This window comes from Sebastes fasciatus, chromosome 15 (genome assembly GCF_043250625.1).
Source record: "Sebastes fasciatus isolate fSebFas1 chromosome 15, fSebFas1.pri, whole genome shotgun sequence".
NCBI classification, from domain to species: Eukaryota; Metazoa; Chordata; class Actinopteri; order Perciformes; family Sebastidae; genus Sebastes; species Sebastes fasciatus.
In genome coordinates, this window is record NC_133809.1 from 32,238,040 (window position 1) to 32,254,879 (window position 16,840).

Below are 16,840 nucleotides of genomic sequence, written 5' to 3' on the forward strand. Positions count from 1 at the left end.
GTGGAACAGGGCTTGCTAGTTACCAGATGTAAACAGGATAATGTCATCAGCAGAGAAATTTACTTTTTGTATTTACATTTTTTTTTTATATCAAGAAACCATTCATATATAATATATGCAAATTTTAGGTGTATAATATAAAAAAAAAAAACAATTGTAACTGAATTGTAATTTCATGTGCCTCAAGAAGTGCATCATAACGGCAGGGTTTCATATATGTCCATCTGAGTACTTGAAAATGAAGATATTGACATAAGATGTATGTTTTTACCTCAACATTCAGTAGATATTCTTATATGCTTATGCCTTAATCATAAAATCATGTAAAACCATTGTATAGATGTTTCTCACAGCAGTCATTTTGACTTGTCATAGGATAAATAGCACACGTGTAATTAATAACATAAATGATGGCTCTTTTCCATTTACAGTAGGTGCTGGGACTCTTCATTGTCCGAGTTGTCTGTGTTCCAGACAACTCGGAGGTCAGAATTTTCTCAGTTCAAATTTCCAACTTCCATCTCCAAGTGTTCCAGGTGCACAACGCCAAACAAAAACCATGGCTGACCGTGACAAACTGATGTTTCTTGTGTACACACAATTGAACTCTCCAGCAGTGCAGCCTCCACGTTGTTCTGGCATTTTTAATGTTTTACCGAATAACTTTTGTGCAGAGAAGATAACTTTCAGATTGTTCGCCGTAACCAGCTACCTAATAACATAGCGACATATTTAGACATCAATTTACAGGCAGAACAGGTTTTACTAAATGATGGTATTTATAATTATAATTAAATACAGGTAAAAGTACTTTACATTGCCTTTTAGTTGATGGTTTACCGTGTGCAGCGTTGTGTGACGTTTGACAATTGCTTCTTTTTGAAGTCGGGTAGATGGATTTGCCTGGAATGCAGCTTTACAAAAAATGGAGCCCTTGTGTTATTAATTTCACCTGTGATCATGTGATCAACAGTTACAGTTACACTAATTGAGCAGTTTTTCTAATTTTACACGACTATCAGTTTAATCAGTCTGTGAAAACAGATAGATTTTGGGGGGTTTATCTCTGCATGGATTTTGAGACAAATTCTGAACAGAAAGCCTGTGTTACAAACTTAGAGCACGGAGTTTGAAAGACAGAGCATGTCTTATGCTAGTGGTTGCATTATGAAAAATGTGGGATTCGGCATCTTTTGGACTTTGACCCTTATTACAAATTAAAAGTCAGGATATCTCAGTCTCTGTTGCTTTGATTTTGACCTTTTTTAAATTTGTCTCTGAGGCATCCCATCTACTTTATGGAAGTGCAATACTTAAAACAAATTGCATTCATGTAGAAAGTGACTAACTGTCTAATCTGTGCTTTTTAGAACACTTTGGAAAAATAAGACCTCTACAATATTATAGTATATTATATAGAGTGCTGCAGGGATGATGTATGTTTGTGAGCCAACGCAGAAGTTAGCATTGCACTGGTTCCCAAAAAGCTAATAGTATTTTTCTATTGGATTTTGGATTATTGCAGAAAATATACTCTGTGGCAAACAAACATTTATGATTAGTTCAGTAAGATAATGTCCACAAATGAACACCGCTTTTTATCATTTTTGTTAACAACCGCCATTTTTAAGACAGGTAAAAGCTTCACGAGTGGGATGTTTATTAATGTATTTTTTAATGTATTTTAACTAAAAATCCACTGACTTCCAGACGAGGGAACAGGAAGTATTAAAATGCTAACTCACTTCTTGGTTTTAGGACTCATTCCTGTAACACTCTACTGAAGGTAACATGCTAATGTTTGCTGAGAGTTCAGTAGATTACAAATACAGTACATGTTTTATTTAAGCACATTTTGCACAGATGCTTCTTCTGTACAGCTACAGCAAAGTAACATCTTGGGAAAGATGAGAGGCTGCTTGATCTTTGGCATTTCTAATGATCCCCTTAAAGGGTTTGCACCACTGCAGAGTCATGCACTGAATGATGTCATATTGTTGGAGCCATCTGAAGACATGCGGCCTGAGGCGCAAATATCGGACGTCACCCGTGATGAGCGAGCATTGTAGATGTACATTTTGCTAAAGCACCATAAGTCACGCATTATTTGCTGGAAGTGGCTCCTGAACTTCACCCCAATGAAGGCATAGAGGATGGGGTTGAGACAACAGTGGAGGTAGGCTATGCTCCTGGAAATGGCCAGAACTTGGAGTTTAATCTTTTCTGCTTCACAACTCCTCTCCTTAAAAAGAGACAGAGTGTGGTTCAGCAGAGACACATTGTAGGGAAGGTGGCACACTATGAAAACCACAACAACTGCCAAAACCACACGGACGGCCTTGTGCCTCTGGCTGCTCTTTGCTCTCAGCAAGGTGCACACGATGCTGGAGTAGCAGAACACCATCACCAGCAGAGGTAGCAGGAAGCCAATGGCCATTTGAAGGCTGGGAACCACCACCTTCATTAGCTTTGCGGTTTCATTCTTACTGAAAGACAGCTGACACATCACAGTGACAGTCTGAGCCCCCAGATTCGGCTCTTCAAAGCGCTCCGTGTAGAGGAGCGTGGGCAGAGTTAAAGCCACTGCAGACACCCAAACAGCTGAGCAGATAAGGCGGCTGTAGATCAGAGTGTGCGAGCGAGCGCCGAAGGATCTTCTAGCCTGAACTATAGCGACGTAACGGTCGCCACTAATGCAAGCAAGCAGGAGCATGCCACTGTAGAGGTTGATACTATAGGCTGACCTCAGCACCTTGCAAGCCACAGGACCCATTAACCAACTGTGCTGCTCGTTGTATATGATAAATGGCAGAGCGACCACAAAGATCAGGTCTGCCACAGCCACATTGTAGAGATAGACGTCTGTCATTGTCTTGGTTCTCTTGTAGAATATGTAGGTGGCGATTACGAGAGTGTTGCCGATCAGGCCAAAGGCACAGATGAAGGAGTGGATGTACGTTTGGGTGATGACCTCCATGGGGTTAGGGTCGAGGTCACAGGGCTCTTCATCTCCTGGGTAATCTGCTCCTGTACTGTAATCATAGTCTGGAGTCACCGACGCCATGATTTTGATCTGGAGAAGAAAAGATGAGCATTTACACCGAACAGCAAATAATTAGGGGAATACAACAAAATGAAAAATATTTTCCAAAACAAATTTGGTGTCACATTTTGATAAGAAGTGGTGGAATGTACACTAAGTACATTTACTAAAGCTGTGTGCTTACGTACAGTTTGGAGCTACTTGTACTTGAGTATTTTAATTGTATAATACTTTACACTTTATACTCCACCCCTGCATTTCAGAGGGAAATATTGCACTTTTTACTCCACTACATGTATTTGACTGCTAAAGCTACTAGTTAATTTACACATTAGGATATTACCAGCAAAACTTATAGACTATGATACAGTGCTTTACTGTTAAACTACCTAGTACTGTACTGTAATTGCTTTTGACTTGTCTGTCACTCGACGTCAGGTCTGTAAATGAGGGCAACCTCAGTGAATTTTTTAGTTTAAAATAAAAGAAATAAAGGTATAATGTACTTAAAGTTTGCTACACATTCCTCTACAGATACACTGGTTCACTGACAAAGGTAATAGGCATCTACCCCCTTTTTATTTATCTATTGTTATAATTCTTATACTTTGTATGGCCTCTCATGTGGACAGTTATGTTTTATAAGTTTCAATTGTTAAAAGCACAATAAAAACAGTTTTTAAAAACATTTGCCACATATGGACATTATAACAGTAAGTAATATTATCCAATAATACTGTACATTTGTAATAATATAACCCTCTGAAAGTAGTGTTTCTGCATAATGAACACTTTCATTTCTGACAAAAAATACATTTTGTTAATAATACTTCTGTACCCTTACTTAAGTTCAGTGGCAGGAAAAGTACTCGGATCTTTTACTTAAGTAAAAGTAGTAATGTCACAGTGTATAAATATTCTGTTACAAGTAAAAGTCTTGCATTCAAAATTTTACTTCAGTAAAAGTACACATCCGTATTAGCATCAAAATACCCTCAAAGTACCAAAAGTAAAAGTATTCATTATTCAGAATGGCCCATTCCAGAATCAAATCTATTATACTATTGGATTATAACTCTGGGTGCATTCATGTGTAAGCATCACTTTAATGTGACAGCTGGTAAAGCTGGGGCTAATTGTAACTACTTTATATACTGATGGGTGGTTTAATCTATGATTTTACATCAGGAGTTTTTAGTTGATGATATTTTCTATTAATAATATGAATATGCAAAATAACTAGTAACTAAAACTGTCAGATTAATGTAGTGATAATATTTGCCTCCTAATTGGAGTAGAAGTAGACAGTAGGAGAGACGGAATTACTAAGAAAGGTACAAGTACCACAAAATTGGACCTAAGTATAGTACTTGTACTTAGTAAATATAAATACAGTACTTGTACTGAGCAAATGTACTTGCTAGTAACATTTTGAACACAGGACTTTTACTGGTTATGGAGCATTTTTAGACGATGATATTTCTACTTTTACTTAAATTACAGATCTGAATACTCTCTCCTCCACTACTGATAAAAGTTTCATGAATTGTAACCAATGGCTTTATTAATGGTTAATAACCAATGTATTTATTCTCCAACAGATTTTGGTTTTGATAGTTTAGTGCACGCTACATGGACTGGGCAACACTCACATCACAGCTTTTTGTCTGTTTACAGGATAAAAGCCAGTGTTCTAGTTCAGCTCTTCCTCCGGGTGTGAGTGACCCAATTTCAGCCCCATTAGACATTAAGGAAATGCACGCAAGGGTAGGCTGCAGGTGCTTGCACTTCGTGCTTTGTCTGATCTTAGAAGCTGATAAGATCTTTAACAGCAAAGATCTCAGATGTATCACTGAGAGTCAGTAAGTGTGTAGGAAGCTCACCAACTTGCAACCCCAGCAAACATACTGGAAATCTAAAAGTGATGATGAAGTGTTTCTATGCGTGATACTAGAACATTAGACTGTTCTGTTTTAACTGATGAATATTAAATTACACAAACCCAACACGCATAGCGCAGCAATGAACACATGAGTTCTCCTTTATGCAAATAATAGCATGTGAGAAACATGTTGCATGCTTCAACTTACTTCTTCGAAAAGCCTGATGTCAAAAACAGATATGACAATATGATGATGTCTCTGTTTTCAGCACTTTCACTTCTCACAAATCACCACAGTAAGATCATGTATAGCACTCGTCAATGAGGAAGGTTTTGTTCTGTTTGGGAAGATAATATAACGAGAAAAGGTTGAACCTTTTGTTTAGAAACGCGCTTTGAGAACTTCAAGTGCTGAGTAAATATTGTTTCCATATTTTACAGAACTGACAGTTCTGTAAAAGTGTTCCGTGTGTGTGTCATGTGTCAGCTGTGAAACCTGAGTCATTTAAAAGTTTATCCAATTTAAAGTGATAAAAAAATAATAATTTTAAAGTTTTAAAACTGATCTAGTAAATCTTTAACATTTATCAATGCAGTGCAGCTTAGAGATTTAAAAAGTATAACATGCACTATATCAAGAGCAAAACATTAAATTACACTTCCACACTTAGATGCTACTAAATAAATAATACATAAAGATGCACATCAAAGTATGTAATGCAGTTACCAAACTGAAAAATAAAATGGATAATCCAGCACAGAATTTGGAGCGTTTACTGTTTATTTGTGCTCATATTTTCTGTTGAGAACATACATACCTTGCAGAATGATGATTTTCTCTCAGTTAATTTCTTTATCCTCCGGGTCCGATGTCATCAAGTCAAAAGAGAGTGAAAGCTCTTCCTCCCAGGCACCAGAGCTGCTTCTGAAGACAGAGTTCAGTGTGGGGGCTTTATGTCACAAATACTGTGTGCTTAAAATATCAAAAGAAGAAGAAGATAAAGCCAGAACCGCATACAGTACAGTGCATCACTGATCTTCCTACTTTTAACGTCACACACACACACACATGCAGGGACATTCCCCCTGCGATGCACATTTGGAGGTTTCTGTTGCTTTCAAAGCAGTGCTTTGATTTTCTGCAAAATTGCTTGATTTACCCCAATTGCCCACAGTCTCAACAACAACTACCCCCCCCTCCCACCCAAAGGTCATGCTTAATAAGGAAATGATTTGTTTTAATGAGCAACTATTCAATTCAATTCAATATATTATTAAATAACGTCAAAGAGAAGCTATCTCAAGATGCTTTTCATAGAGAGCAGGTTTAGACCGTACTCTATAATTTAGAGACCCAACAAGAGATCCCCCATGCTTGTGCACTAGATACGACAGAGGCACGGAAACGGGTAGAGGGAAAGAGAGAGACAGAGAGAGAGACAGAGAGACAGAGAGAGAGAAAGCAGAGGTAGCAGTAATAATAACAGAAATATGACTACTACTACTAATAGCAGTCTTAATAGCAGTAATAATAATATAAATATGACTACTACTACTGATAGCAGTCTTAATAGCAGTAATAATAATAATATAAATATGACTACTACTACTGATAGCAGTCTTAATAGCAGTAATAATAATAATATAAATATGACTTCTACTACTGATAGCAGTCTTAATAGCAGTAATAATAATAATATAAATATGACTACTACTACTGATAGCAGTCTTAATAGCAGTAATAATAATAATAGAAATATTACTTCTACTACTGATAGCAGTCTTAATAGCGGTAATAATAATAGAAATATGACTACTACTACTGATAGCAGTCTTAATAGCAGTAATAATAATAATATAAATATGACTACTACTACTGATAGCAGTCTTAATAGCAGTAATAATAATAATAGAAATATGACTTCTACTACTGATAGCAGTCTTAATAGCAGTAATAATAATATAAATATGACTTCTACTACTGATAGCAGTCTTAATAGCAGTAATAATAATAATATAAATATGACTACTACTACTGATAGCAGTCTTAATAGCAGTAATAATAATAATAGAAATATGACTTCTACTACTGATAGCAGTCTTAATAGCAGTAATAATAATATAAATATGACTACTACTACTGATAGCAGTCTTAATAGCAGTAATAATAATATAAATATGACTTCTACTACTGATAGCAGTCTTAATAGCAGTAATAATAATATAAATATGACTACTACTACTGATAGCAGTCTTAATAGCAGTAATAATAATAATATAAATATGACTACTACTACTGATAGCAGTCTTAATAGCAGTAATAATAATAATATAAATATGACTTCTACTACTGATAGCAGTCTTAATAGCAGTAATAATAATATAAATATGACTACTACTACTGATAGCAGTCTTAATAGCAGTAATAATAATATAAATATGACTTCTACTACTGATAGCAGTCTTAATAGCAGTAATAATAATATAAATATGACTACTACTACTGATAGCAGTCTTAATAGCAGTAATAATAATATAAATATGACTACTACTACTGATAGCAGTCTTAATAGCAGTAATAATAATATAAATATGACTTCTACTACTGATAGCAGTCTTAATAGCAGTAATAATAATATAAATATGACTACTACTACTGATAGCAGTCTTAATAGCAGTAATAATAATAATATAAATATGACTACTACTACTGATAGCAGTCTTAATAGCAGTAATAATAATAATATAAATATGACTTCTACTACTGATAGCAGTCTTAATAGCAGTAATAATAATATAAATATGACTACTACTACTGATAGCAGTCTTAATAGCAGTAATAATAATATAAATATGACTTCTACTACTGATAGCAGTCTTAATAGCAGTAATAATAATATAAATATGACTACTACTACTGATAGCAGTCTTAATAGCAGTAATAATAATATAAATATGACTACTACTACTAATAGCAGTCTTAATAGCAGTAATAATAATAATATAAATATGACTACTACTACTAATAGCAGTCTTAATAGCGGTAATAATAATATAAATATGACTACTACTACTAATAGCAGTAATAATAATATAAATATGACCAGTACTAATAATAATAGCAGTAATAATAATATAAATATGACTACTACTATGACTAATAGCAGTAATAATAATAGAAATATGACTACTACTAATAATAATAGCAGTAATAGTAGCAGTAATAATAATATAAATATAACTACTACTACTAATACAAGCAGTAATAGTAGCAGTTATAATAATATAAATATGACTACTACTATTAATAATAGCAGTAATAGTAGTAGTAATAATAATAGAACTATGACTACTACTAATAATAATAGCAGTAATAGTAGCAGTTATAATAATAGAACTATAACTACTAATAATAATAATTATAGCAGTAATAGTACCAGTAATAATAATAAAAATATGACTACTACTAATAATAATAGCAGTAATAATAATAGAAATATGACTAATACTACTAATAATAGCAGTAATAGTAGCAGTGATAATAATAGAAATATATAACTACTACTATTAATAATAGCAGTAATAGTAGCAGTAATAATAATAGAAATATGACTAATACTACTAATAATAGCAGTAATAGTAACAGTAATAATAATATAAATATGACTGCTACTAATAATAATAGCAGTAATAGTACCAGCAATAATAATAGAACTATAACTACTAATAATAATAATTATAGCAGTAATAGTACCAGTAATAATAATAAAAATATGACTACTACTAATAATAATAGCAGTAATAGTAGCAGTAATAATAATAGAAATATGACTAATACTACTAATAATAGCAGTAATAGTAGCAGTGATAATAATAGAAATATATAACTACTACTATTAATAATAGCAGTAATAGTAGCAGTAATAATAATAGAAATATGACTAATACTACTAATAATAGCAGTAATAGTAGCAGTGATAATAATAGAAATATATAACTACTACTATTAATAATAGCAGTAATAGTAGCAGTAATAATAATAATATAAATATGACTACTACTACTAATAGCAGTCTTAATAGCGGTAATAATAATATAAATATGACTACTACTACTAATAGCAGTAATAATAATATAAATATGACCAGTACTAATAATAATAGCAGTAATAATAATATAAATATGACTACTACTATGACTAATAGCAGTAATAATAATAGAAATATGACTACTAATAATAATAATAGCAGTAATAGTAGCAGTAATAATAATATAAATATAACTACTACTACTAATACAAGCAGTAATAGTAGCAGTTATAATAATATAAATATGACTACTACTATTAATAATAGCAGTAATAGTAGTAGTAATAATAATAGAACTATGACTACTACTAATAATAATAGCAGTAATAGTAGCAGTTACAAAAATATAAATATAATTACTACTACTGATAATAACGTAATAATAATAAAAATATGACTACTACTACTAATAATAGCAGTAATAGTAGCAGTAATAATAATATAAATATGACTGCTACTAATAATAATAGCAGTAATAGTACCAGCAATAATAATAGAACTATAACTACTAATAATAATAATTATAGCAGTAATAGTACCAGTAATAATAATAAAAATATGACTACTAATAATAATAATAGCAGTAATAGTAGCAGTAATAATAATAGAAATATGACTAATGCTACTAATAATAGCAGTAATAGTAGCAGTGATAATAATAGAAATATATAACTACTACTATTAATAATAGCAGTAATAGTAGCAGTAATAATAATAGAAATATGACTAATACTACTAATAATAGCAGTAATAGTAGCAGTGATAATAATAGAAATATATAACTACTACTATTAATAATAGCAGTAATAGTAGCAGTAACAATAATACAAATATGACTACTAATTATAATAATAGCAGTTATAGTAGCAGTAATAGTAGCAGTAATAGTAGTATCTACTGTATATGCCATCAGACTTTTTGAATACAGAAAATCTCATTCATATCATCAATGAAATTTCAAATACATTTTTACAAACTACTAAGTAAAACTTTGCTGCCCTCCCTCACTCTTGCTTTCAGTCTTTGAACACATCCCTTATTATCAAGAAGGCCTCACGACCCTCAGTGAAGCTTTGGCGACCCCCTAGGGGGGGTCGGGACCCCCAGATTAGGAACCAATTTTTTTTAAATAACATTTACATTTGTCTATGCCTATATATATTATTTGTATCTTTCCTTTTTGGGTTTTCTGCTTGTTCTAATTTGTAAGCTGTACAATTTATTCTATTATTGTAAACCCTGATTTAATGAATCCTTAACAAAACTGTATGTTTTGATATTTTTGGACTATTTACTTGTTTTGTGTCAGACTAGTAGTTTGAAAAGAAGCAGCTATGGACTAATGTACAATAATTGTAGTTGCAGTAGTTGCTTTTCCTCAACATGACCAGCAGATAGAGCTGTCATTTCAATGGATACTTTGAGACGACAGCAGCTGCTGGGAAAAAGTTAATCATTACTACCAATGAGTTCATATGGACAGCAAGTCATCGTTTGTAGGGATATAGTGGAGGGTAAAACCATCTCAACTGAGCTTCATTTATGGTAGAAATGAAGCAAATATGATTTAAAAAACTTATTTTTATAAAATGTGTCCTCCGGTGTCCTCCGGTGTCCTCCGGTGTCCTCCGGTGCTCCTAATGGCATCTGCAGGATTTCACAGACCTGAGGAAAACAAGCAATCAGAGCTGATCTGGAGTTTACCGTCTCTTAGCTGCTGTCAATCACTCACAAACTCTGATCAAACGGTCAAACTAGGCAGCGCTGATCAAATATGAATCAATATTCTGTTACTGTAATGACTATTTCTCTCCTCAGATGTTCTCAGAATCATCCTGTAGTGTACTGTTTAGCTGTAAAATGAGAAAGTTTATGACCCGGCAGCCATGTTGAGATCAGTTGAGGAACTACCAAGCCCCGTCCACCAGCCGCAGCACAGCCAATAGGAACACTCTCTCTCTCTGAAATGACCTGTGATTGGTCAAAGTCTCCCGTCAAGAGCTAGATGTTCTAAAGCCTGAAAACAGAGCCATGAGGAGGAGCAGAAGTCTAGTTTTCTCTCAGAACACTTGACTTGAAAAAATATTGTGCCTACTGCCGGTTTAAAGGTTAATGATATAATATGTGATATAAATGTACGCTACAATCTATATCACAGTTACTAATAGCCAATTTAATTTAAGTTTAATAAAGTTTAAGCTCAAGTTTAAGTTTTGAAGTTTTGAAGTTTACATTTACATTTACGTTTACATTTATGTTTAAGTTTGAGTTTGAGTTTTGGTTTTTAAAGTTTAAAGTTTAAGTTTAAGGTCTTTTAAGGAGAAAAAGAAGAAAAAATACTTTTATTAAAGTAATAAACTTGTAACAGCTTTTGGTGTAGTTAAGGATCTTTATGTTCAAGTTGAGATGAAACCCTAATTATCAACTGACATCTTTGAATGCCATGCAGGGGAATTTGTATCAACTTAAAATTAAGATCAAAACACATACATAGACTGTATATGATCCAGCCATATATAAATATAAAAGCAGTATAATTACAGAGTGTAAAGATGTAATTAAAGGGCAAATGGAGGTTTTCATTAAGGTGAGTACTGTAAATTGGAAAGGTTGTTATTGAGAAATTCAAGAGCCTGCTGCATCAAGCAAGAAGCTGCTAGTTTGTTTTCAAAATAAAAGCTTTTTAGTGTAGCTCCTTAACATGATGTAGCCCATACTCCTTGCGTGAGAGAGAATAACACTACTCATATCAATATACAGTTGAATACTGTAATGAAATGAATAGGCCTACTTGTGATCCATGGATGGCAAAAATCAGGCCATAATTGCTCCTTGCTTAACTTATACGGCTGTAAAAGACATTCTCTAACACCAAACTCAACCAGTTGGGTTACATTTTTGTCAAGTTGGTTCAAGTTGGTTTTAACATGTTCCTACAGGAAAGGTGGAGCAGATGCTGCAGAGTACTGGACCATCAGTGGACCCAATAAATGACAAACTGATAATTCCAACTATCAAGTACTGCTTTAAACCATTTTTGAAAAGCCTGTTTGAATATTATATGACAGTGCACTTGTGGGTACTTGAAGGGGCCAGGGAAGGTACTTGTACAGCAGATACTACTGATGGTTAGCAGTGGCAGAGGTGACCCATTGGGGGCCCCTGGTGGGTCAATCCAGCCATGCCTGTGTCTAACTACTTCTTCCTGCTTTGACCTTTAAACTAATGTTGTGAGAGTGGCGTGGGGCATTTGGTGAATAGCAGAGTCAGTGTGTTTTGTGTCTGTGCGTGTATGTAGGAGGTGGATCGAGTGGGAACGAGCGCGGCGTGTGAGTGAGAAAGCAGCGGAGCAGAAGAGAGTTGGTTTTAGCTCAGTGAAAATATAAAGTGAATGTTCGATGTAAGTTGCAGTTTGTACAAGAAATAAATGCTGCAGCTCTTCAAGATCAACGGAGGTTTCCCGTGTCTTGTTTCCCTGCTGTTGAGTTAAGTGACGGGGGTTAACTCCGGAGCGAGTTCAGTACCGACTACGGCCCTGGAGACCAAAGCTACGGTCTCCCCAGTGTCTTCTGACTACGGTCGGGAGGCTGAAGCAGGAACAGTTAACACTAACCTGTTGCACCAGATGGTTTGTTACACAGAACCATCTTAGAAGCCGTCATTGGAAACTGTTTGGAGAAGGAGGGGCACTTTAAAAAAATATTTGGCAGGTGATTGAAAGAACCATCTGTCAATCAAACTCTTGCCGAAGCCAGTCAGGAGAAGAGCGAAAACATCTTTTCCATCAAGGAAAGCCTTCAGTTTCAATGAAGAAATACTCTCCAGTTCTGATATAACGAATGCTACGCAGCTACGCTAACCTCTTCAGGAGCTGCCATTGTTGTTGCCAGTAGCTCCTCACAGGATGCTGATAGGTCTGTTGTCTGACGAGCTGGACACAAACACATTACTTGAAACCTAACAAGATGGATTTTTGTGTGACGTGATCCTGTGATTCTAAAGTGATCTTGTGACATCACGAGAATCCAGCTACCGTGCAAGGTTACCTTTAAACCTATTTTTAACCTCATTATGCTTGCAGCTCACACTGAGCTCCTTTAACAGAAGCACCTCTTTATCTGAAACAAGTTTAACTGCATATTCATGCATGGGATAGTTTGACATTTGAGTTAATACATTTCATGTTGAGGAAGTCACCAGCTTTGGTGCATTGTTTTGACTGAGTAATTGAATAAATATCTAAAAATAGAATATTATAACAAGTAGCTGGTTGATATCTACCATTGAGGACACTGAGGTCTGAGGATTCTATTATTTTTTTTTATTTAGTGAAGATGAGACTAAACAAGACAGAACTTAATACATTGGGTGACATGACAGGATTGACACGGGGTAAAACAAACAACAACAAAACTAGAGACCGTCATGTGATGGGATCACACCAGCTGTGATGTCAAATCGGGCCAGGGGTGTAAAATGGGGGAGCCAGTGGCCCCTTTCCCACTTCCTACCCCCTACTTCCGGCGCCCTTGCTCAGAAAACACCCATCTTCAAACTCAGCCTTCTTTTTAATCCCAACAACACACCTGTAGAGTTTCGTGACTGCATCTTGCACAGTTGTGATGCAATCATGGTGACAAAATCTGTCCACAGACAGACAGACAGACAGACAGACAGATAGACAGACAGATTAACAGCTGGCAAAGTACTCAAAACAATATATTTTTATTAATTTTAGATTTATTTTTAAATGTATGTATTTAAACATTTATTTCTTTATTTCTTTCTGCACGATTTTCCCTTTGCATTCACCCCAGCAACATTTATTTTTAATATTACTTTTGCTACATCTATTGACATTTATTCAATTATTGAGTCATATATTTATTTATTCATTTATTTTTCATTTTGGCAGGTTCAATCCTCCATAAATCTGTGTAAGTCTATCGTGTTGACAAAATCTGTCCACAGACAGACAGACAGACAGACAGACAGACAGACAGACAGACAGACAGACGGACAGACAGATAAACACCTGGCAAAGTACTCAAAACAACTTCTGTGGTATTCCTTTCCTGCTACAGTAGGTGTCTGGTAACAATCAAATGTTGGATCTTATGGTGTGGGGTGTGTGTATTAGGTGCAGGGTAGCCTGTTGTGTCGGGTTCCTGTGAGTATGTATGCCAGTGTAGAGGAGGTGTTTTTTAAGAGGAGACAGAAAAAAGGAAAGAGGGAAGAATACATTTCCCGGCAGGGTGGCTAATAATATCCCATGGTCCAACCATTTATGATATTTTGTTTTGTCTTTTTATTTCTCAAACTTTCCTAGCATTTTTTAGTCCCAGGCCCTGGGGAGGGAGCTGACTGTTGGAGATCTTCTTCCGTCGCCCCTCAGAGCGTGTCCTATCCTGTACTGATTCTAAAGCCCCCCTGAGGAAAATATGTGATTTATTTGTTTGTGCTATACAAATATAATTGACTTGACTAATTTGACTTGACCCTTCGCCCTTCCTGAACAGCCAGATTATTATTATTATTTATTTATTTCTGTAAATTAGGACATCAGACCATCCCAGCCTGGAATTGTATCAACCTGGGGAGAGTTAACACTATAGCCTACTAACAATAAGTCAACTGATGTCCAGTGACACCAACCATTTTCATGATTATGAGGATTCAGTTATTTTACAATCAAACATATCAAACATTCGCTGGACACAAGCAAACTTCCCAAACTTTCCCAGCATTTCTGTTTGTGCCCCAGGTCTTGGGGAGGGAGCTGACTGTTGGAGGTCTTATTCTGTCGCCCCACAGAGCGTGTCCTATCCTAAAGCCGCCTGAGGAAACTGTGTGATTTGTTTGGGTTATATAAATAAAATTGACTTGACTGATTAACCTGACCCTTTGCCCCTCCTGAACAGCCCCCAGACCAATGGAAGAGAGTCTGTTCACGAGGGCAGAAATGAGTTATTATTATCATTATTATTATTATTATTATTATTATTACTATCATTATTCTTGTTTCTACTTCTTCTTCTTCATCTTCTCATTATTATTATTATTATTATTATTATTAATAATACTAATATTATTTTAATTGTAAATGAGGACATCAGGCCACCCAGCCAGGAATTGTAGCAACCTGGGGAGAGTTGACCCTACCAGAGTTGAAACAATAAGTCGACTAATGTCCAGTGACAGCAACCATTTTAATGATTCGATTTAGTCATTTTACAATCAAAAATATCAAATATTCACTGGACGCAAATCGACAATAGTGGCCTCATAGTAGAACTTTATTCTGAAGGTTACAGTCGGAAGTGTAGTTTTCTTCTACCTGATGGTGCGCGCGACCGGTGTAGCCAAATCGAAACGCTCGCGGCAACTCGCTCTGCAGGTTAGCCCGGTGGATCCTCCTCCTCCTCTCCTCTCCTCCTCCTCCTCCAGCTGTCCTCATGGTTCCATTCCCTGCTGGCTCTCTGTGCAGCAGGACTCGGTCTGCAGACAGACAGCATGAGTAAGTCCAGCAGCCTGAGAGTGAAGAACCTGTTTAAAGTCAAGTCCCCTGATAAACAGAGCAAGGAGCAGAAGGGGGGCTCCCTCCAGGATGGAGCAGCCACCAGCCCCAGGGACAAGTCGGGGACTTTACCTGCGACCTCCGGTCCCCTCAGCCCGGGACCCAACGTCACGTTGTCCGGTGATGTTTTACCCGTATCCCCCAAAGAAAAGAAAGGAAAGCGGCTGCTGTCGTTCAAGCTGAAACGGAAGAAATCCAAGCAGAAAGAAGAAGAGGGAGGAGGAGGAGGAGGAGGAGGAGGAGGAGAGGTGTTCTACCCGGATGAACTGGACAGCTTCAACAGCCACCTGTAAGAGAAAAACAAGTTCATTACTTTGATTTGGTTTCCTTTTTTAAGGCCATGGGTGGCCATCTGAGTTTAAAATACAGATTGATATGCTCAATATGATTAGCATACAAACTGAAACTAGGCTACATGAACCTCGTGATATCAGAACATATCTTTGTTGTCAAAGAGTATCTATATATCTATCTGTCTGTCTATATCTATATCTATGTCTATACTCTGGAGGCTGAGTGACACCAGTACAAAACCAAACCATACCTACCTTTTCTTATGTGGAAGTGAATCCATAGTAGGTTAAAGCTAATGCTGGGCCCCCGGAAACTCCCATATTGGCCCCTGGCAGTCCTTTGTCCTCATTTTGGAAACCCAGTGCACCACAGGCTGTTTCACAAGCTGACAGAGCTGAAGGAAGCACTGAAGTGTGTGAAACATCTCACAGAGCGACTGTTTCCCCCCTGGCACTTTATGAAAACTAATCACTGTGGCATTGAGCTGTGGCTGAGCTAGTTTAATCTAGTTCCAAACCTGCACACAGAAGTTTGAAATCTGCAGAGAGGTAAACAGATCCAGTGAGGAGCAGTGAAGAGCAGTGCGAGGAGCAGTGAAGAGCCGTGAGGAGCAGTGGGGAGCAGTGAGGAGCAGTGTGAGGAGCAGTGAAGAGCCGTGAGGAGCAGTGAAGAGCAGTGTGAGGAGCAGTGAGGAGCAGTGGGGAGCAATGAGGAGCAGTGAGAGGAGCAGTGTGAGGAGCAGTGGGGAGCAGTGGGGAGCAGTGAGGAGCAGTGTGAGGAGCGGTGGGGAGCAGTGTGAGGAGCGGTGGGGAGCAGTGTGAGGAGCGGTGAGGAGTAGTGAGGAGCGGTGAGGAGCAGTGAGGAGCAGTGTGAGGAGCGGTGGGGAGCAGTGTGGAGCAGTGTGAGGAGCGGTGGGGAGCAGTGTGAGGAGCGGTGGGGAGCAGTGAGGAGCAGTG

At 36.4% G+C, this 16,840-nt stretch overlaps 2 protein-coding genes and 1 long non-coding RNA gene across 3 annotated transcripts in view; 1 reads left to right on the forward strand and 2 right to left on the reverse strand.

Moving 5' to 3' along the window:
• Positions 1–1,186: 1,186 nt before the first annotated feature.
• ccr6b (chemokine (C-C motif) receptor 6b) lies at positions 1,187–5,926 on the reverse strand. Its single transcript, XM_074660606.1, has 2 exons — positions 5,744–5,926; positions 1,187–3,073 (listed from the first exon to the last, which is right to left on the reverse strand). The coding sequence occupies exon 2, from the start codon at positions 3,062–3,064 to the stop codon at positions 1,973–1,975; it is 1,092 nt and encodes a 363-aa protein (XP_074516707.1). The 5' UTR covers positions 3,065–3,073; positions 5,744–5,926; the 3' UTR covers positions 1,187–1,972.
• Positions 5,927–13,319: 7,393 nt separating this feature from the next.
• On the reverse strand, positions 13,320–16,462 carry LOC141783058 (uncharacterized). Its single transcript, XR_012597204.1, has 3 exons — positions 16,139–16,462; positions 15,351–15,877; positions 13,320–13,656 (listed from the first exon to the last, which is right to left on the reverse strand). It is a non-coding gene; the product is annotated as an uncharacterized LOC141783058 (long non-coding RNA).
• The window catches only part of crybg1a (crystallin beta-gamma domain containing 1a), a 72,643-nt gene continuing 71,329 nt past the window's right edge, over positions 15,527–16,840 (forward strand). The window contains exon 1 of the mRNA XM_074659929.1: positions 15,527–15,879. Within this exon, the coding sequence (XP_074516030.1) occupies positions 15,527–15,879 (353 nt within the window). The remainder of the gene's footprint in view (positions 15,880–16,840) is intronic.